Here is a 21,402-nt window from a genome sequence, read left to right as displayed (position 1 = left end):
TGTTATACCTCCATGATCAGAGCAAGTGACGAGGTGATCACATTTTACCCAGAACTTGATGTGGGGTTTACGAGGCGTTACTTGGTTGCGATTCATAAACAGACATTGTAACATGAGGCCCTGAGAGACTAGACTGTAATTAAACTTTTTCTTGACTGTGTAATATTGTATGGAAGAGGCCACTAATAAAACCGAATTACACAACAGACAATGACGTTTAATAAGTTATATATATTTTTACTCTCCCAGTTACAAATTATACACACGCTTATTGTTACAAATCTATATACGAAAGTGCAAGAACGGATTACGATTGCATGATAATTGGAAGAATTAGGGAATGTTATCAGCCATATGTTGGAATGAAGGTTTGCAGGTTAACATCAATGTACAAGGTGAGCATATGGTTTTATGATCCAAGGTGAGAGGTAAACTATTTTTCGGACTAGCTAAATAAAACCTCTGCAGCTTAAACCAAACTCTGCAAAGTCTTAGTAGTCCTCCTGCAAAGTTTAGATGACATTTGTGCATCTTAGTTCAAAGTGAAGATGTTGTTAAAGTTTGCAGCAAGTCCAAGGTCGTTGATTTAAACTGACTGAGTGTAAATTATCTTCCTGGCTCTTATGTAATCATTCGCCGGTTGATCTTTGACCCTCGTCCTGGTCACGGTCGCTTCTTTCCATCGTCCAGTTCCTGTTATTCTCTCTCTGTGGATAGGAGAACAAAATAAATCAAGAGCTCTGTAAATTGTAAATTCTCTCGTAAGCATTTATTTTTGTTCTTCGGTAGTTCGGTCTTGCAATGAAGAAAAACCCCTTTTCTAATGAAACAAGAGCTACAAGGGTTATATAACAAGAGACCACCAGTAACAATATGAATGAATGACAGGTCAATGCACAACCACTATCTAGTGGACGAGGGCAAGACATGCATGGCTGTGCTGAAACCAAAATATATGTGCATGGAGGCAAGAAAAGTTACATTAGTTGATGTTGAACTTAAAGAAGAATTCATCGTAATTATTAAAGAGATCATGTTTCAGATATATTTTAAACAAACCAATTGCAGCAATGACATGGAGTATTTGTTTTCTTTGTCTATGGAGTTTAAATTCCATCCAAACTCTATGTTTAACATCAAATTGCATTTTAACTCCTTGAGATTATTCAGATGTTCCTTACAACCCTGTGCTGAACATTGTCTCATAGAGGTTGCTTGAATTCCTCCACACTGTACACAGTTGCGATCAATCAGGTTAGGCAGTCTAGAGTTTGAAATCCCAACCCACAATCAAGGTTATTTGAAAAATGGTCACGTGGGTAACTTTTTTTAAATTTGTGACAGCCAGAAAGATTATAACGAACAGCGTAAGAGATATATAGAACTCGATAGTCAAAACTTCAAAGGCATGCCAAAGAATTTATCTTCAAGTTGTTTTAAATGAGGACCATGCCATTAACGGTTAGCAAAGTAAAATCATTATTCTCTCTAGTAGCGAGATAGTTTGAAATGCTTAATTAACAGTCAAACTAATTTTTGGACTATCACTTACTGCAAGGCAAGGTTTCTGGCCAAGGACTGTGAACGTGTAACCTTAGAGTTGAAGACACTCTGGTGACCATTTTGGTGTTGTGCTTCCTTCCAAGTTTCAAGGTCGTAGCGTCCTGGTCCAACAGGATTCTGTGCAAGGCAAAAATGGACGATAAATCAATATCTTTCCGTACTTGGTTTTTGGATGACGTTTGGTACATTGTAATTTGTATGGTATCACATGCCGACGAGTACCTTCCCTTCTACTGGATAACAAATTTATCGTCGAAAGGGGTCCATTTTATGACGCTTCAAAGGTCTAGATGGTAGCCGTATGCTCAGTTTTGGGTCTAATTTGGATTTTCACTAGTACTTTGACAAATCATGACTTAAGTCACTAAATTTCTAAAGTGAAATGACTTTAATAAGTTTGTCAACTGTCCCCCCCCCCTCACCCTCCCTTTCCCCAAAGAGATAATTCTGACCTGAGTCGGGAGAATTACTGGCGATAATTCAACTTGACCTTAAAATGCAATGACTTTCTTACAACCATAGATCTGACATGTATGTTTGTATTTTAGATCCTCCTGCAAGCGGGAACTCGTGAAGAAGCCTCATTGGCTGACCGAAGTCAGTCTCTTAGATTCATATTTAACGTCCATGGTTTTAAATTGTCAACAACTCTGTAACTGGACGACATACATTAATCTTGGAGTGACTCCAACTGGGGACCTTATGATTGGAAGGCACCAGCGTTAAGCACTGAGCTAACACTCCTTGAGTTTGACAGAATTTATAAAAAACAATGGATTAACATTAAAGCCTTAAAGGAGCTTTCCGCAGGTGAATATCATAGAAACCTGAATAGCTATTAGGAACATTCCTATCAATCCAATGATTTGTTTCTTTCTTGGACTGTTATATTCTTGAAGTACTTTAAAATCTGTCTAAAGTCATCCATCCTCTAAGTGAACTCACCGTTTGACCTGTGAAGAATTTGCGTGCTCTCTTATCAAATCTTTCGGCCGATGATATAAACGGTGGGGAGTCTGTAGAGGTGGGTGTAGATAACTGTTTGACCTTATACGACCCAGGGCCTGGCTCTCTCTGTACAGAAAAAAAAGGAGTAAAATTTCAAGATACAAAGAAATGTTAATCATATAACTCATCTCAAAATCAAAACCAGAAAATCTTGTCACTATAAATAATCGTGACGTGAAGTTGCCAATAATCATAAAAACATTAATAAGTTGCTGGTTAGAGCCCTACAGTATAATTTCTATCCACAACTTTGTTAACGACTTTTATGGCATCTTTGTAACTTTATCATTTGGTCACAAATCATTAAAAAACTCCAATTTAACCTTTTTATTCATTCCATAACATTACCAGGGATGAATCAGTCAGCTACAGTAGCCTCTAACTAGCAGACCTGTCATAATAAGAAATAATTAGTGGTTCTAATTTTAGGACTGGGCAGCTAGCTTTAGCAGAGGGTGTATTGGCCTTCTAGCTTGGAACCGGTGCAACATTGGGTCTGAGGCACAGATGGTCCTGCTAGTTTCAAGTGGCAAAAGGCATAGATATCTGATCATTTGGGAGGGAGCTGTTTTCGTTCGATGAGAGCCAAAAGACCCCAGCGCTGCCAGTTGGCTCACTGAGCCGATAGGATCATACGCCCCACCCAGTCCATAATACAAACATCATAGTAAAGTGACAGAAGGTGATGAAGTTGGTCTATATGATCCATGTTTTTCAAAGGGTGCAGGCACTTACCCCTTTCCTGGGCCACTGTGACAGAGTTGAGCAGAAGATTCTCTCCGCTGGCCTGGTCGGGTATTGACTGATTTTACCAAACCTGCCTTTCCAGTGGTTGTGTTCATCTTGCCATTTGTCAGCGAAAGAGTCCAGATTATATTGACCAGGACCCAATGGATGGCGTCCCTAACAGATGGCGAACACAATAAATGACAAGAATAAATTACAAATATTTTCATTTTGTGTTTAATAAGCGATGCAATGATTCAATTTACCATGAGGTTTTATTGGTTTTGCGTAAGAAAGCAATCCCAGGGTGGATAGGGATGGGGGGAGAGGAGGGGGGGGGGAATCGCATGATAAGATATTTAACAGATGATGATGGAGTGGGTTTTTTTGAGAAATCTTGTTGACCAAAGTTTGCTTTTGTAACACCAATTACAGGCTGTGGCCAAATCAGGAGCATTTGCATTATTCAAATTAGGGTGGAGAAGGGGAGGGAGTGGGTCAAAATAAAAAAATTCCCCAGACTTAGTTATAAGGGCATGAACCTTACTGGCTGGGTAAGCCATGAATGAAGGATTTGATAAAGGAGGGTGTGGCCCTTTGGTTTACTCCCATGAGAGGGGTCTAAGGGTTCCCGCCTCCCCCCCCCCTCCAGAAAAAAAAAACCCCTTAAGTTCATGAGACATCAAGGGTGCATTCTGAGGCACATTTTGACTATAAATTAGGTCAATACAAGTAGTTCTTAATGCAAGGTTGTGCTAATAAGCACTTTGCACACACCACTGTGCCAGAAAAATTAACTTTCAATTTTGCCACTGGAATACCACTGATTGCATATAAGTAAAGAGTGTAAAGGCTGAAATAGCAGTACATGAGCATCAAAACATATTTATCATCAATTTGCAATAAATATGATATACTTATCCGTACCGGTTTTGCGAAGTGTCCAGTCTTGACCGGTGCATTTCTGTCTCCAGTGAAGAGGTCATAGGGTCCTCGTAAACTTGTGACCTTTCCTGTCGTCTGCTCTGTGAAGCTTTTGTGTTGGTATGTCCCAGGTCCTAATTCACAACCCTGTACATAAGTATAAAGTAAGTTTAATACAGTGATGCTAATATACCAACATCCTGGTGTGATTTGGGCCAGAATTTTTTGGGCTGATATTTCTCTTCTCTTCTTTTTTTGGGGGCGGGGGAAGGGGGGTGGGGTAGAATATTTCCTCAATGAGCTGAAAGCAGATTGCTTTGATACTGTTTCTTACTTTTACTGAAAGCAGTGAATGGTTTTTCACAGCTTTTATAGATATTTAATGGTAGTATTTTTGAATGGTAATAGAGAAATGCCAATATTATTTTTACTGAAAGCAGAATTTTTTTTTTTAACACATGTTATAAATATTGAGATATCGAAGTAGAATATTTCTTAGTTGAACATTGTATATAAATTACATAATCATATCACAAATGCAGAATGGTGGGAAAGGGTGTAGGTTTTACAGGGTTATGGAGGACGTCCAAGGAGACAAATGGGAACCAGGGGTTCATATAGGGGAATCCATGTCCTGCCAGTTGGTGATCAGAGGTTAATCCTGTGATTCACAAGGGTTATACAGGGTCAAAAAGGAACCAGGGGTCCATGTAGGGTATTCCCTCTCCTGCCAGAGAAAACTACTGTGATATACAAGGGTAAATACAGGGTCAAAAGGGACAAATAGGAACCAGGGGTCCATGTAGGGTCATCCTTCTCCTGCCAAAGGAAACTCCTGTGATATACAATGGTTATACAGGGTCAAAGGGGACAAATAGGAACCAGGGGTCCATGTAGGGTCATCCCTCTCCTGCCAAAGGAAACTCCTGTGATATACAATGGTTATACAAGGTCGAAAGGGACAAGTAGGAACCAGGGGTCCATGTAGGGTAATCCCTCTGCCAGAGGAAACTACTGTGATATACAATGGTTATACAGGGTCAAAGGGGACAAATAGGAACCAGGAGGCAGTCAATTCCAGTTGGGGATCAGAGGAATATCCTGTCATGTTTTTGTTACAAAGGAGAGACAGAGCTAAGCATTAAGCTTTCAAAACTGAACCTCCATCCAATCTCGTGTTATGGTTCCCACGGCTATCGGTGTGGCTTGACCGGGACAAACACAACTCTATCATGACATACTGTTAGACTTACCACAGATGGGAGGTGCCTAGGAGTGGAAGAGCCCGCATCTAACATCCCCACTGTACTAGTGCTCTCTCTACTCTTCTTCTCCACGGCTGAATGGGGGATTCCACCCTCGCCGTAGGTACCTGGACCAGGGATCTCGCTCTGTCAACGAAAATAGATCGGCATTAATCATCACGACCTAAATGAAATATGTAGGTTAGTGATGAATATGCATATGAGGGGGGGTGGAGGGAATAAATGCTAAGTAGGAATCAGTCTTTGTTAATTAAGAGCATGGCAAATGATATGAAGTTCTGAGAAGAAAAGATCCTCATTTAGAGTTTGACCAAACTGACAGGTCAAACTAAACAGGTCAAACTTGTCAGCTTTTTCACTATTTGACTTGTAAGCAATAATACTACAATGGTTTATTATTCTGATGAGGTGTAATTACACAGGTGTTAAGAGTAAGTATAAGCATATTAACTTGTTGGCTTATTTAACTTCTTATATTGTAATATATTTATAATAATTATATTATATAATTAACTTCTTATTATATTGGTTCTTTAGTAAATAAGTGGCTTCTACTTACAACATATTAAACAGTTTGAAGAAGTTTCTTGTTTCAAGAGACTTGAGGACAAAAACAGATTTGTTACTTCATACCTTGGTAAATGTCCGATTTATTTTGTTTTGTTCCTGAGGTATTTATCTTCTCAAAGCAAATGCCAATAGTATGTTCATCCTTAATATCCTTAAAAACATTTTCCGCCTCAGTGGTGCATTATAAAGACGCAGCCAAAGTTGTCTCCAGTAATGAACATTAAGTCGTTAAGGAATAACAGAGACAATTGACTGAAGTTTATATACTTACTGTTGCAGTGTGTCTAAACCTCTTTTCTTTTGTTTGGCAAATTCCCCTATTGCTACATGGTCGATCCGACATGACCTTCAAAAAATCGTCGATATTATGAGTCCCTGGACCAAGATTTCTCTCCTAACAGAAAGAGAAGACAATTCATTGATTTATGACTAAAATTTACATATAAACTGAACAAATTTGTATCACAAAAGAAGATTTTATAGGCTGTAGATAGTTCAAGAAAAAACTGATCTTTGTCATGAATCTGTTGCTAATTACGGCGGGATACTCAGATCTCCGGGCTATATTTAGCGCTAGCAAGTATCATTAAATCTCAAAACAGTGAAAAATGATCACGCATACGGTATAGCATACATGCTATACCATGCATACTTAATTAAAACCTTAGTCTATGGAAAGTAACAAACTTTAAATGGATTACAATTCTACCTTGAATGATCTGCAAACAATGGAGCTCAGGAAATATTTTTCAGTAACATTTTGGGGTTTTTTCTAGATGTGGGAAATTTATCCACAGTATTTGGATCTTGACTGCAAAGTTCAATCAGGTAGGAAATTTTCTTGACATCAATTCCAAGCTAGTTTTTCATGTATTTGAGCATTGGTTCTGAAGGGGGGGAGGGGGTTGGGGGATTTGGTGGGTGGTGGCTCAGTCCTCAAAGAAGATCCTGGGTCATGGTGTCCACAGTAATTATCTTATGGTACTCTGCTTTAGGTGTGTGTGGTTGGGGGGGGGGGGGGTTGGGGAGGGATTCTCTTACCCCCAAATTCCTAGTCACAAAGTCCTCCACTAAATAACTGCATAAATGATTATACAAGCACAAGCAACAGAGGGATGAAAGCAGGCAAGCTTGTGTCTGATATGTTTCAAAACCTGGTGTGACGTGTTACTTCAACTCTGTTCATGCAATTGCATTGATTCCAAGTCCCATGGAGAGCTGGTCATTGGGGTGTGCACTGTAATGTTAAATATCAGACGAAACAAGAGGTGAGAGAAGGGGATGATGGGTCTTTGAGATGGAGAGGTGCTTACAGTACGTACAATGGCACTTACAATCATTCTTTTCTTCTGCCACTGCTCTTTGTGTAGTAGATGAGGCATCGCCGCCAATTGTGTCATCTCATAGGCCCGGGCCCATCCGGGTCCTGAGGATTTTCGATCCACTTCATGCTTAGCAAAACTACCAACTTCTACTTTATACGTTCCTGGACCTCTCTTTCTCTCCTGAAAAAAGATGGAAAGTCAAAGGAGAGGACAATTCATTAGCTAAGGACGGAAATTATTTATTTTTCGTTCTTGCATTTCTTTTGCTATGCAAGGAGGAGGAGGTGGGCTACGGGGCATATTATTCTGGTGAACAGAACCTTCGGGTAGCTGTAACTGTAGTAAAACATATCGTATTAAGAGAAACCCATATTAAGAACTAAACCTTATTGTTGATGGTTGGCATCATTTTACATCGTACACTTTCCAGAAGCAATTGGAAAGCCATACTTGGCATAGGTGCACATACAGATTATTTTAAAGGCAATAATAACAATTTTAAGTAATTTTTGGTTAATTTAATAGTTCACTACTACTGAAAAGCAAGATCCCTATGATGGGAAAATATGATTCTCATATCAGATTTCTTTTTAGGTACAGTATAAGATGTCTATGAATAATTAAATTACTCACCAATGGGCTGGTAGCCTTTTTGTCATACCAAACTTGTGTAAATGTTCCTGGTGTTTTACTCTGAGGATGGACACCTGATACATCAAACCTAGTGGGAAAAAAGGAAGATTATTAAAAGATTTGTATCTTTTATCTTGATTTGTGATTAGAGGATAATATTGATTACTATACGTAAAAGGCCTAGCCTACATATACATTTTACGCTAACCAGTCAAATTTTACAAGCATGACATCCCAGGTGAAAATTCCAGTTAATACCTGTTGAACTGGTTTTAACAGGTACCTGTTGCAACTGGTATTTGGTGACAGGTAATAACAGGTATTAAATGGTATTAACGGGTGTTAACTGGTTTTGACAGGTATTAACTGGTATTAACAGGTTTCAACTGTTTTCAACAGGCATAACAGTTTTTAACTGGTATTAACAGGTATTAGCTGGTATTAACAGGTTTCAACTGTTTTCAACAGGTTTCAACAGGCACAACAGCTTTAGCTGGTATTAAGAGGTATTAACTGGTAATAACAAGTTTCAACTGTTTTCAACCGGCATAACAGTTTTTAACTGGTATTAAGAGGTATTAACTGGTAATAACAAGTTTCAACTGTTTTCAACCGGCATAACAGTTTTTAACTGGTATTAACCGGTTTCAACAAGTTTCAACAGGCACAACAGCTTTTAACTGGCATGAACAGGTATTAACTGGTAATAACAGGTTTCAACTGTTTTCAACAGGCGCAACAGCTATTAACTGGTAATAACATACTGTATGAACTGGTTTCAACTGTTTTCAACAGGGGTAACAGGTTTTAACTGGTTCTGTTTTCAACATGTCTTTACTGGTATTGAAAACGTTTGAACAGGTAAGAACATGTATGGAAGGTTTTAAGCTGGTTATAACAGTAGGATTTTCCACAGGTTCAATTGTTTTCAACAAGTTATCTGGTGAAAACAGGTGGCGATGAATTTCAACAGGTTAAAATTACTCTTTACAGTTGCACATGATGTAGGTCTAACACTTAACAAGCAAGTTAAGGCGAGGGAGAACTTCCAGCAGATGGAGTAAAAATCACTGTTAACAAAAATCTGAAAATATCATTTTATTCCAACAAAGTTAAGACAAGTTAATGGATCAAACATGAATGACAAAAGTATAGGACTGCACAATAATGCAAAGTTGAGGGCAATGAAAAAGAAAACATAAATTTGGAGTCTAACAAGAAAGCAAACTTCTGAAGTAAACGCTTTCATATTACACATTAAAAACTTACATATATTATGAAATACCAACTAAATATGTTCATTAAAACAATGATTTCATTTATTGCTGTGGCAATTAAGAAAGGAAACTCTATCTGTTAAAACAATATAAAGGTTAATTTTTATCAATCATTATATCAAAATAAAAGTTACAGCTGAATAGATAAAAGTTATTCAAGAGTTAGCATTACCAAACTATGTAGTCTGCAATTCTGCATGCTAGGCAGACAATAATAATAGCTAGTCAGACAGTAACCTTTTGAAAGGAATTCATTCTTAAATTGGCTACCAATCAGATCTTAAAAAAACAATATTTACCTACAAAGCATGTATTTGTAATGCATATTTATACTGAACACATATGTGACGACAATATACTGTCTATTCTGGAGTTTGAATAAAAATCTGAATACTGTTTAATGGCATTTGTACATACTGATTACTAGAAATGTTAGTTCTTTAAAAAAAATAAGGCAAAAGTGGAAAGATGACTTTGCCAAGTAAAAGTCAACATCAGTCTATAATAGTCATGGTTAAACCACTTTCAAGAAAAAAACTGTCCAGAAGATCTCCATTGAAAACTTAAGTTGTAATTGACAGCAACATACTTTCCATTTCCTGAATTTAATTAAAAAACTAAATACCATATAATGGCAAACAATAACTGTTTAAAACATAATAATAAGTATGGGTTTAATCCTACTTTGAAAAAAGAACTGTCTGGAAAAATTCCTCTGAAAAGTTAACTTGTCAGTGACAGCAATATGCTGCCAGTTTGAATAAAACTAAAGACTGTTTAATGGTAAGCAATAACCATTGAAAAAAATAATATGATACTAATGTTTTAAGGCCTTCTTTGTTTTACGATTGACGTCAGCTTCTCGGATATGTATTTGCTGAACCTTGCAACTTCCTCAGTAAACTGCAGCTTTCTTTCAACGTTCCACGAATTGTGCTGCAAGAAACAAAGCGTATGAACACTTAAGAATTGACTTATCATGATTAACAGTAACAGTGTGGTCCTAAAACTTAACAAACTCTCTTGCATTGCTAGATGAGTGCTTTCATGGAAAGTTAAGGTCAAACTTTCCTATGGTTTAGAATGTCTCACGATATTTATCTCTGTTGGTATCCAACCTGAATGGACTAGCAATCACAGTCTAACCAAGAACATTATTTTGGTTTAGAATTTGGGTTTGCTCAATCTTTTGGTTGGAAAAACTACACCACTATGGTAGTTTGATTGTAGGCTTCCTGTCAGAACTCAAAGGCAATTAAGAACCAACCAAAATGATATCAGTTGTTAACTCATGATACTGGAATGCATAATCCTACTGATAAATAGTTCTGTCAGTGTTAAAAAATTACTTACTCCTGAAAAACAGCTTATTCAGTCAATTATATTGTACACTTGTGTACTAAGTCATGAGCTTGTAATATAAATGGTAACTTGTTTGAAAGCTTTTCATAATGACTAACCTTCCATAGCATTAACCTTCACGGGAGACAACAGCGGTTTTGCATCTCTGTCACTGTTGAATCTTGTGCAAGCATTCCCAACGACTTTCGTTTTCAAAGTGTTGGTACCCCAAATCAACATCAGTAAAGTCTTCACGAACATAGAGTGTTTCTCTTAACTACAAATGGCCTCCCACTTGTCTTCAGGAAGCCCAAAATCTGCACCAATATTGACCTGTGAACAGAAAATATGATATACCTGTAAGCATATATACAGATATAGCACATGATAACTCACATTATCATAAACATACATTAACATTAAAATTTTATATCAACATATTGGGAGGTAAACATTTAAATCAAGGTCCCTCAAGTTATAAGCCAGGAATAGCAGCTTACCAAATAATTACTAGCTTTGTACTATAACACCAAGTTATTTTTCAAAGCTTGATAACCATGTTTATAATTATCCCAAATCAGTAAAAAATTGGCCAAACTTATGACGCTTGTACGTAAATGATGTACCAGACTGTTTTTTTATATTTTATATAAACAGGTTATGAAAAGTATCTAAATAATATCATTACTCATTTGGGTACAATAGTTAAACTCACCCTTCCATCTTTTTTCTCTATGGCACTTGTTCCTTTGCTTTTTGGACTCTTGGATAAACTCTTAATGTCATCTTACACCATTATGTCTTTAGGCCATATACGTTCTCCTCTTCTGTTGTTGCCTCCACACTGGTGTCGTACATCACAGGAAACCTCACCTGGATATTTGGTTTTTCAATTCTTCCTGGAAAAAGGAAATAGCAAAGCAGCAGTAGCCATCATTTGAAAAAAATGAAATAAAGTTGTCACCACAAAGTGATGTGAGATTTGCTTCCACAATAATCTGAAAAAAAGATTCCCAAAGTCTGAAGCAGACTGTATAAAGCTAAACATTTGAACCAGAGTGTCATCATTGCAACCAGAATCAAATGCCCAGACTACAGAGATAATAAAACATGGGCTAAATCTTTGTTTGTTTTTAAGATCTAAAAATACAAGATTTTAGAAACACAAATGCACTGAGCCAACTTATTTATAGGCCTAATTGTTTTAAGTTGTTATTTTGCTTGCTCACTTAACAAGTCTTATTTAGACCTAGGCTAGAGAAGAAACAGTTCTTTGTCACACTAAGTCAGTTTGTCTTTCAGTCGTTTTTTTAGTCTTACTAGTAGTAGTACTAAAGTATATAATACCGGTGACTAGCCAACATAATTTGTTCAGCCTACTGTAACAGTAAGTTTGAAGGTCCAGCCTTGTTTTATTCAATATCACATAGCCTACCCATTTAGATTCACATGGGAAATTCAAGAAATCTTTACCAAATGAGTGTAGACCTAAGCTTCAAGTAAACTACACTATTGAAACTCAGTCCCAGCATTTGTTTGGAAATAAATTAGAAGATTATGTGCGACTGTTCAATCTAGCCCAATACACACATAACACATTGTTAATTGGTGTTTAGAATGCACAGTTTAGTGTTGAGAATGCACTGCAGTACTCAATAGAAAACCTAGGCTACTCACTGTTATTGCACTTGTGTATTGCGAAACGCTAGCCTAACAACGGTCACAAGTGCCAGTGGCCTAACAATTAACGTTAGTTTTACCTCCAAGTTTAAGGAACAACAGGTAGGCCGATGGTGGCGGTTAATACTTCCATTCTTCTATAGATCTTCTTGGGTGATTAACAGTTGAAAGTTGCTTAGAGTGATCGTATTAAACCATGCCAAACAATGCTTACGCTGTGCAATGCAAGTTACCGTTGCTCCTCGGTTTCGAAATTGAATATAGTGTTGAAGTCAAAGTTCAACCTCGTACAAAATGTGATTATCGAAAAAATGAAAAAAATTGTCTTTGGCCCCGATTTGAGAGTTTTATGTCACTGAAAATTACAAATATCACTAATTAATATCAAAAATTTAAAACAACAGTAAATAAGAAAGGATTAAATCATAATACAATTTAAACATTAATTATTTTTATCTTGATCTTGACTTGGCAATATGCGTCTTACTTTCTTAGACTATGAATCACTGATCTAAATATAGATGCGAGCTCGTCTCAATCTTTTGATGTATGTGTATGCTACGTATTCATATACTATCTGGAAGAACTCTCTCATAAATTTAATATGTGAATTTTTCATTTTACCTTAATGTACCAAATAGAATAAACAATTCAGTGATCAGACATATGTTATACCACATCTTTGCAGTGGCAAAGCCAGTGAGGGTGGGGAAGGGGGAGGGGGGCAGGGGAAAGAGTACCTTCACAAAAAAAAATTGGGGACGTGATGTCCGACGGTGAAAAAAAAACGAAGGGAGCAAAAAAAAAGGAAATAATTGCATCATTTTGCATATAAGCACTTTTTGAGAAACAAAAATTTTCAAGCCCCCCTCCCCTCATAAACCTTCCCTGACAACGGTGATCCACCAGTATGTGCCTTAAAGTGGAGACAAAAATTTGAACCAACTGGTACCTTTTGAATGCAACTGGTGTAACAGGTACCTGTTACACCAGTTGTTTTCAACAGGTACCTGTTAAACCAGTTGTTTTCAACAGGTACCTGTTAAACCAGTTGTTTTCAACAGGTACCTGTTAAACCAGTTGCTTTCAACAGGTACCTGTTAAACCAGTTGTTTTCAACAGGTACCTGTTAAACCAGTTGTTTTCAACAGGTTCCTGTTTAACTAGTTGTTTTCAACAGGTACCTGTTAAACCAGTTGTTTTCAACAGGTACCTGTTAAACCAGTTGTTTTCAACAGGTACCTGTTAAACCAGTTGTTTTCAACAGGTATTTTACCTGTTGAAAGCAACTGGTTTAACAGGTACCTGTTAAAACCAATTGGTACCTGTTACAGCTTACAGGTAATTTACCTGTTGCAACAGGCAATTAACTGGTATAAACTGGTTTTGGTCACAATACCTGTTAAAACCAATTGTCGTTAACAGGTACCTGTTAGTCCCTGTTGGTTCCGGTTAAAACCAATTGAAATTGTAACAGGTATTAACAGGAATTTTCTCCTGGGATTATACAAAATATTAGGCTTTGATAAAAGGGGCTGGTAAAATCCTCAAATAAGCACATACAGGCTATGTTACTATGTGTGTGATCCTGTACCTATGTATACCAATATTATTAGTCAGTTTATTTATACTTCACCGTTAGATTAATGCCATCTGTTGACTAGAATTTTCATAACCTAGCCGATACGTCCTCATTGGTAAACCCACTGAAAGGTGTCTTAAACTCAATCAGATAATATGGTGAATCCGTATACTTTCCTTGTCAGTAGCCTAGACTTATAATACTACTAGCTTTACTTACCTAGCCTTTTGTGTTCCAAACGGAGCTCCTGTGAATGCCTTTACGGTAGCGGCCATGCAATCTCACTGGTAAAGGCTTAACAAAACGACCAATAATTAGTTATTTTTATTAACTGTTTTGATTTAGTTTGCCTCAATCATGAGTAGAAAATCTTTGAAATTTTTCGAAAGTGAAATAAAGTTTATGATACCATGCCTCAGTAAAACAGTAACGTAGTTATTTAGACTTGGGACTAGTTAACACCTTAACACCGAAGATGGAAGTTCACAAAGTTAGCTATCGAGTGCTGCGCTGGCAACCACATGCATCAAATAGATGTTTACACAAGGTACTTCCTGTTTACACTACTTCAGCGTCTGTTGCTAGGAAACGTCCTTACCAAAAGCGAGGGCGTGCTTCCACTTTTATAACTAGAGACCCTCTATTTATAACTAGAGCCGGTTGGGTACCCTAAAAAATAACCAATGTATGTAAAATTAACGAATTTATTTGCAATACTTCACTAGGAGAGACAACATTGTTTTGGTCAATATTTCATATATAGCATTGCGTTTTGATTTGACAATCCTAATTATTTTGACGTTCTTCAAAACCAAATTCCTATACCGTTTTTGCTTCTCAGCTTGCATGATGTTACAAGTGCATGTATTGAAAAGTAAATGTGGAAAAAATTTCAAGTTTTCATATTTGATGTTTTTGTGTAATTAATGTTGATGAAAAACGTGTCTTGGAGACAAAATGTTGAGAATCGATAACGTTCTGTCATTCACTATTAATTAATATATTAATTATTAACATTCACATGAGACAATATAGGCATATTGTCTTATTTGGATTAATCGCAATGTTTTGGGGTTTTTTCGTGTTTTTTTTTGTAATACTCGGATGGTTTTGGTACACCTGTTTACCAAACTAAAAAAGGTACTAATTTAATATTCGAGTTGTAAAATCCAAAACAGTGAAGAATAACTTACCGCCTCCACCAGGATTTGAACCCGGGCCTCCCGTTTTATATGTGGACACATTAACCAACTTACTACCCATGGACACTGATTTTATGTCCAGAGGTCAAGGGGCTGTTGTAAAGGGGTTATAGCGTAGGCGAAGGGGGGGTGGGGAGGGTATTTTTGTGGAGCTAACAAAATACAACAAATAAAGTAAAGTAGGATACATAAAATTAACAACATGAGTACACCGAACAGAAATTGTGGATAGGGGCTTCTGATAAAAGGTGAGAAGTCGGGTACCAATCACCAAGGCTCCATAGCAAATCTTTGGGTATATAATTAATAAGTTTTAAAGCGTTAAACGATTTCTATTTTCTTCTTAAAAACAAGCATGTAAGGTGACCGCAGTGCACTCGCGCAACAGCCCATTCGTGTTTTCATCACAGCTAAATTTCTTACATCGCGTTCGTATACACTTAATGATGAAGCAAAGTAGCGTTTGTTCACGAGTGTAATGAGAGGTCAGAGGTCAACTGAAGAGACAAGTGCCTTTTTGCTATGGACAAAATGTTGAATAGAATAGCAGTCTTAAAAATGAAGTTTTATCAAAGTATATAGTTACAATGATGACGAAGGTCAAAAGTCATGGTGTTTTGGTCAGCGCGGCGTTCATGAATTGTAAAAATTGTTACGTTATAAGCAATTATTTATTATATATAGCGAATTTGCGATGAGAGTTGGTTGTGTGGATGGCTTTTTTGGTCGGGGTGGGGGTGGGGTACATTTACGTTATTCTCTTTCTATTCATTATTAAATTTATTTTTTTATTCATCATTAAAGTCGTTCCTGAATTCGGTCTGATGATTGGTTTAATTCTTTCTTATATGGGCCGACCTTTTTGTTCATTTGTTTATTCATTCTTCCATTCATTCTTATATTATTCATATTTTTGGAATTTATATTTATTCCGCCATTCATTGTTATATTCTTCAGAGATTCTGCATTATGTTTATGGCTCGATCATATCCCCCCCCCCCTCCCCCTTGACACACAGATTAATTTAACCGATTCATAGATAATGCCAATGCTTATAGATTTGTTTATAGGTTTGCCTATCATTGGAATGGTAATGAAACACACATATTTGGCGCCATAGAGACAGACCTTTCGATCATGAGAAAACATGACGTCATCTCTCGACATCCACAACAATAGACACTATATCTACATACCAGAACCGATGACAGTTATTTAATTACTTCGTTAGGATGACGAATAGGTCACCAGCCCATCCCCGTGTCTACATCGATCCTTTCGGGGGGCAAGACTCTAAACGAAAGAATTTGTCATTATAACATCTATCGATTGCGTCATAGCAGAAGGTCTACGAACAATTGAAAACTGCAGATTTTCACGAAAGCAATTACCATTATTAATGGATTCCTGATGGATTCAGTTATTGGGGTGTTGTAGTTTCCAAGAAACAGGATAAGAACTGCTATTTTGTAGCTGTGAAAGTGGAATTAAGCATGAGATGAAACTTTTTATTCTTTCCTATATTTATAACAGAAAGACTATCTGTTGCTCATAATTTTATATAGTCACAAACAACGGATGCAGCGACGTGGTGACCACATGAATGTCATTCTGGCCGGTAGAAATTGATGAAATAGCGGGGATCGTTCTCTGTGACCGTAAATTACCGTAACATTCGATGCAGTGTTCAATTTGTAGAGAGAAGAATGAGGGGCGGGTAAGGTGAGGCCCGTGTCGAGATGGGGGTGAATTTGGGGAAGGGTAGCATCATGCAGTGGCGGAGGGGTATTGGTCAGAGGGGGCGAGAATGGTCTGTATGGGCGCTTTCGACTTTATCTAGTCGGAGCGCCACCACAGGTTGGCGCAGAGCGTACAGAAATTTTGGAGTAAAAATACTCCCTATATCGCCGGAAATGACCCTTTCCTGGCCTTGCTAATTTGCAGATAAACGAAGAATAAATAGGTGTCATCACCAACAAAATGTGACAAATGTCAATAGGTAGATGAGAGCGCAATAAAAAGTAAATAATCGCGAATAAGTAAAAAGTGGTGAATAGCTGAAAAGGGCGCCAGCAGTCCATTTGAGTCCGTCAGGGGGGGGGGGGGGGCATCCGTCCCCCCCCCCCCTGACTGTATGGACGCTCCGCCACTGGGTAGCATGTAATGAAAAAGTGTTTCGTATTAGATCGGAGAGGTGAATAAAGTAGTTATAAAGAAGCGGAAGTAGTTCTATAATGATAAAACCTACAAAATATATACCTCCTGTATACAATTGGGCGTATCTAGACTTTTTCGCGGGAGGGGCAGTCAGACATTTTTTCCTTAATAAAAACATTTTTCTGGCAGTTATTTTGGGGGGAGACACAAATATTGTTGAAGCACCTCCCTCCGCCCCCCCCCCCCCAGTGTAGCTACCTACTGCTGCTTCATCCACCATTTTTTAATCAGGGGGTTGTTCTGGTTCACCTGGTTAATTGACAGGTATATGATAACTTAATTCAATTACTTTTAATCGACATATAATCAATTTACCTCCTTCAACGTATTTCATATTACGATGTTTACTAATGATTGCCATGTATCAGTGTCTATTGGAGTTGTTGTGTAAAGTCAGCATGTAGCAGTGGCGTAGGAAGGTACTTTTGAGTGGGGGGGGGCTGAAGACCGATGGCCGGCCTGGGGGAGGGGTCTAAGGGGAGGGGGTGTCCCCCTCCCCGTTGGAATTTTTTTGCATTTCCAGGTGGCCTCAGATGCAATTTGGTGCAATATAGCACACTTCAACACCCACTCCATTTTGTAAAGAATTTTGCATCTTCACCTGGCCTTAGATGCAATTTGGTGCTTCAAATGAGATTTTTTCTCATTTGGAAATGAAAAAGGGGTTTTCTGACTTGCGGAGCGGGGGGCGGAACGATACTTCCGCCCCCCCCCATATTTTTCACTGGGGGGCTGGCGCCCCCAGCCCCCCCCCCCGGTTCCTACGCCCTTGGCATGTAGTATGAGTACAACGTTATAAGTACTAGTTAAGGAACACATACGTCATAAGAAACACATACCCGGTACTTCATAAGCAAAGACATGTACACACAAGATTGTGATTCAAAAACAATGACTTAAATGATTGTACTCATACGACTGCAAGGTCGCGAGTACGAGAACGAGTACAGGTACCGCACCACAATTACAGTAGTGTATACATGTGCTCGAAAGGTTAACATTTGTCAGAGAAAAGAGCTAAAAGTACCTAAGGTAAAGCTTGTTTAAGCATGTTATCAGTTACTGTCATTTCTGCCTTTGTGTGAACGAGCATAATTAAAGTACGGATGGTGTGAAAACAGGGAGGATCGAAGATGATATAAACCATTTAAAAATGTTTGGTTAAATGTTGATATTACTCAAGCGAGCAGATGGAAGGGTGGGGGTTCAGTATGCTTAACTTGCTCCTCATCTATAGCTCAAAATCTAAACGGTCATGATATAGAAGTTTGCAAGTGCCATGATAATCCAAGATCTCAGTTATCATTTGGTGGGTAGGATATATACTAGTTGAAAACTTCTATCTATGCTTTGGCAGGTCTAGAAAGTAACGAGTTTAGTGTGTAAGTTAATGGAACAATTAATTGTGGTGCGAGACCACAAGGTCCTCAGTACTGCTATACGTACGAGTACAAGGTCCTGAGTACGAGTACAAAGCCATGAGTAAGGGGACCTTAGGCTCGAGTATGCATACAATAAAACAAGGGAGCCTGCATTTCGAATCCTGTACATATAGTTCGCGCATGTGGATGAAAGGAAGTATTTATTATGCAAGTTTTAATATATATATATATATATATATATATATATATATATATATATATATATATATATATATATATATATATATATATAATATATATATATATATATATATATATATATATATATATATATATAATATAGTGGTAAAAATTGCAAAGTTTGCAAGTGCTAATAAAGAAAAGAAACACGACGTTTCGGGTATAAACTCCTTTAACACCACTGTTAAAGGAGTTTATACCCGAAACGTCGTGTTTCTTTTCTTTATTAGCACTTGCAAACTTTGCAATTTTTTCCACTAGAATTCTCAGTGCTACGCAGAACATTGCCTATATATATATATATATATATATATATATATATATATATATATATATATATATATATATATATATATATATATATATATATATATATATATATATATCATTAAGCATGGTTTTACTGAAATGACATTACTTACATGTTATATTTCAATATTCACGCTGAGCTAACGAGAACGCTACTTACGACGTCTCGGTATAGAAACTTGGACTTGGATGCTCATCAGAATCAAAGTATTGGGAAGTGAGTAATTAGCTAGACACATTTCGGAGGGTAAAAGAGGTCCCATGGAGCCCGTCTTAGCTCTCTGGTCATTTAACAATGTAGTTAAAATATGTGTCCCGGTTTATAAATTACGGTGCTAGAATTACCAGATTACGTCCCCGTGTTTATCAAAATACGTATGGTTTATGATTAATCCAATCCGAAAAGAATATATTGGATGATACTTGTGGTGGCAGGAAGTTGTTTATCTGAATGATATCGAGGCAAGATGCTATAAACCAACAGAAATATTTTACTTAATGACAAGACAATACAAGGAAACCAAACTTGCCAACTCCAGTGTCAAATTTGTTCATCGAACCAGAGAGCTATAGTACCTTTTTATTAGTCCATTGAAACTATCGATCTTTGTACAACATGGTCCATCTAGATTTAACCTTAGGCCCCTTTTATAGATTTACTATTAGGTTAATTTTATGTTCTCTGATTATTGGCCCCTTGGGGCATAAATTACGTAAATCTGCTTAGCAAGAAAGTGTTTATGAAAGACTATACTGCAGTCGGTAGTCACAATAGGTCGAACGTGCAACGACGGGTCGATGAGAATTTGTGCTACGTCACGATTTGTGTTCAATATACTTGTCCGCTTGGCAGACGACAGTTTCGTGTCAGCCCTAATGCTGTGTGAAATCTATGCTCATATTATTCAAAAGACCATGCAGGCTATTACGTCTGTCCAGCTGTTTATAGAAGAGGGTTTAATATGGATTGATTCGCTGCTTTAAATCCGATAATGCGCACTTCAAGTTTTCGAAGAGACGCTATTTATAAATGACCTTGCGATATTTCTACAGTCCGAATGAATACCTGCTGTAGTACAAAGCTACAATACCCACCTAAGTTATAATAAAAACAACAGCTAAAATACTGATGATGCTAAAACAAGTTTTTTTGGGTGGCATTTTGGACGGGGAGGTGTGAATGTTAGAACACTTTTTCGTACTTTGTATTGTTAAGGCCGCACATAGGCTACTCCCCGACCTCACCACACAGCCTCTAAATATGAAAATGAATGGTAAAATAATGTGTAGCAAGGAAAAGTTATGACCGAGTTATTTCATACTTTTAACCCGGTGCCCCCCACCCGCCAACCCTCAATAACCAACTTTTGCTTGGTGCGATTGGTGTGGAATTATCGGGAGGGGGTGGGGGGGGGTTCACATGGGTACACTAAAATTATATAATAGTCAGTAGATATACACTTCTATCAGTATGGTGGTCATGAACGATATCAACTTCAGAACTTTGTCGAATGAATAACTTCATGTCTTAAGAGAAATCTTTGCCAGATTAATTTTCTATAAACTTATAACAAAATTAAAGTAAGTGTCTCTGCCAATAATAGATCACCTGAAGCTAAAATGGACCCTTGAAGGCAATCAGTAGATGACGGTTCTCATATCTGTAAGACGAGGAAGTATCGTTGGACAGTAGAATAAATGAATGGTCCAAAATTAACGGTCGACAAGTATGGAGGAGACCAGGCGCGTAGCTAAGGGGGGCGAAGGGGCAGCCGCCCCCCCCCCTCTTGAGCATATATTTTTTATGTTTTTATGATATCGTCAGTAATTTCAAATGAGAAACTGCTAAGATGCAACTTACAAGGCCTGGGAAGTGCCATTTCCAGCGATCTGGGAGGCATCTTCAGCCAAAATTTTCTTGTACGCTTCGCGCCAACTCATGGTGACGCTACGCTCGGATAGTTTGCAATGCCGTATCTACGGCTCTGATAGTTTGCATATAGTTTCGCCCCTCCCTTGGCAAATTCCTGGCTACGCGCCTGGAGCAGACCGAATTTCTCCTTTACGCTCTTAAAGGAGAATATGAGAGATGTTTAATGAACATCTTACTCAAATATCAAACAAATATCTTGCTCCATTTGTATTTTGAAAGTCGTGA

The 21,402-nt window shown here is 37.7% G+C and overlaps 1 protein-coding gene and 2 long non-coding RNA genes across 3 annotated transcripts; 1 reads left to right on the top strand and 2 right to left on the bottom strand.

Annotated features, from left to right (window-relative positions):
* Positions 1-211: 211 nt before the first annotated feature.
* On the bottom strand, positions 212-14,425 carry LOC139977684 (ciliary microtubule-associated protein 2-like). Its single transcript, XM_071987187.1, has 10 exons — positions 14,114-14,425; positions 8,015-8,102; positions 7,391-7,561; positions 6,328-6,450; positions 5,475-5,612; positions 4,225-4,368; positions 3,307-3,474; positions 2,509-2,637; positions 1,553-1,680; positions 212-707 (listed from the first exon to the last, which is right to left on the bottom strand). The coding sequence occupies exons 1-10, from the start codon at positions 14,167-14,169 to the stop codon at positions 587-589; spliced, it is 1,266 nt and encodes a 421-aa protein (XP_071843288.1). The 5' UTR covers positions 14,170-14,425; the 3' UTR covers positions 212-586.
* LOC139977694 (uncharacterized) lies at positions 8,240-9,666 on the top strand. The gene is made up of 2 exons (XR_011796636.1): positions 8,240-8,510; positions 8,708-9,666. It is a non-coding gene; the product is annotated as an uncharacterized lncRNA (long non-coding RNA).
* On the bottom strand, positions 8,842-12,578 carry LOC139977689 (uncharacterized). The gene is made up of 4 exons (XR_011796635.1): positions 12,393-12,578; positions 11,348-11,531; positions 10,752-10,965; positions 8,842-10,227 (listed from the first exon to the last, which is right to left on the bottom strand). It is a non-coding gene; the product is annotated as an uncharacterized lncRNA (long non-coding RNA).
* Positions 14,426-21,402: the final 6,977 nt, after the last annotated feature.

Source organism: Apostichopus japonicus, chromosome 2, assembly GCF_037975245.1.
Source record: "Apostichopus japonicus isolate 1M-3 chromosome 2, ASM3797524v1, whole genome shotgun sequence".
Taxonomy (NCBI): domain Eukaryota; kingdom Metazoa; phylum Echinodermata; class Holothuroidea; order Aspidochirotida; family Stichopodidae; genus Apostichopus; species Apostichopus japonicus.
Note: the sequence above shows the minus strand (reverse complement) of the source record. Positions and strands in the feature narration are given on the sequence as shown.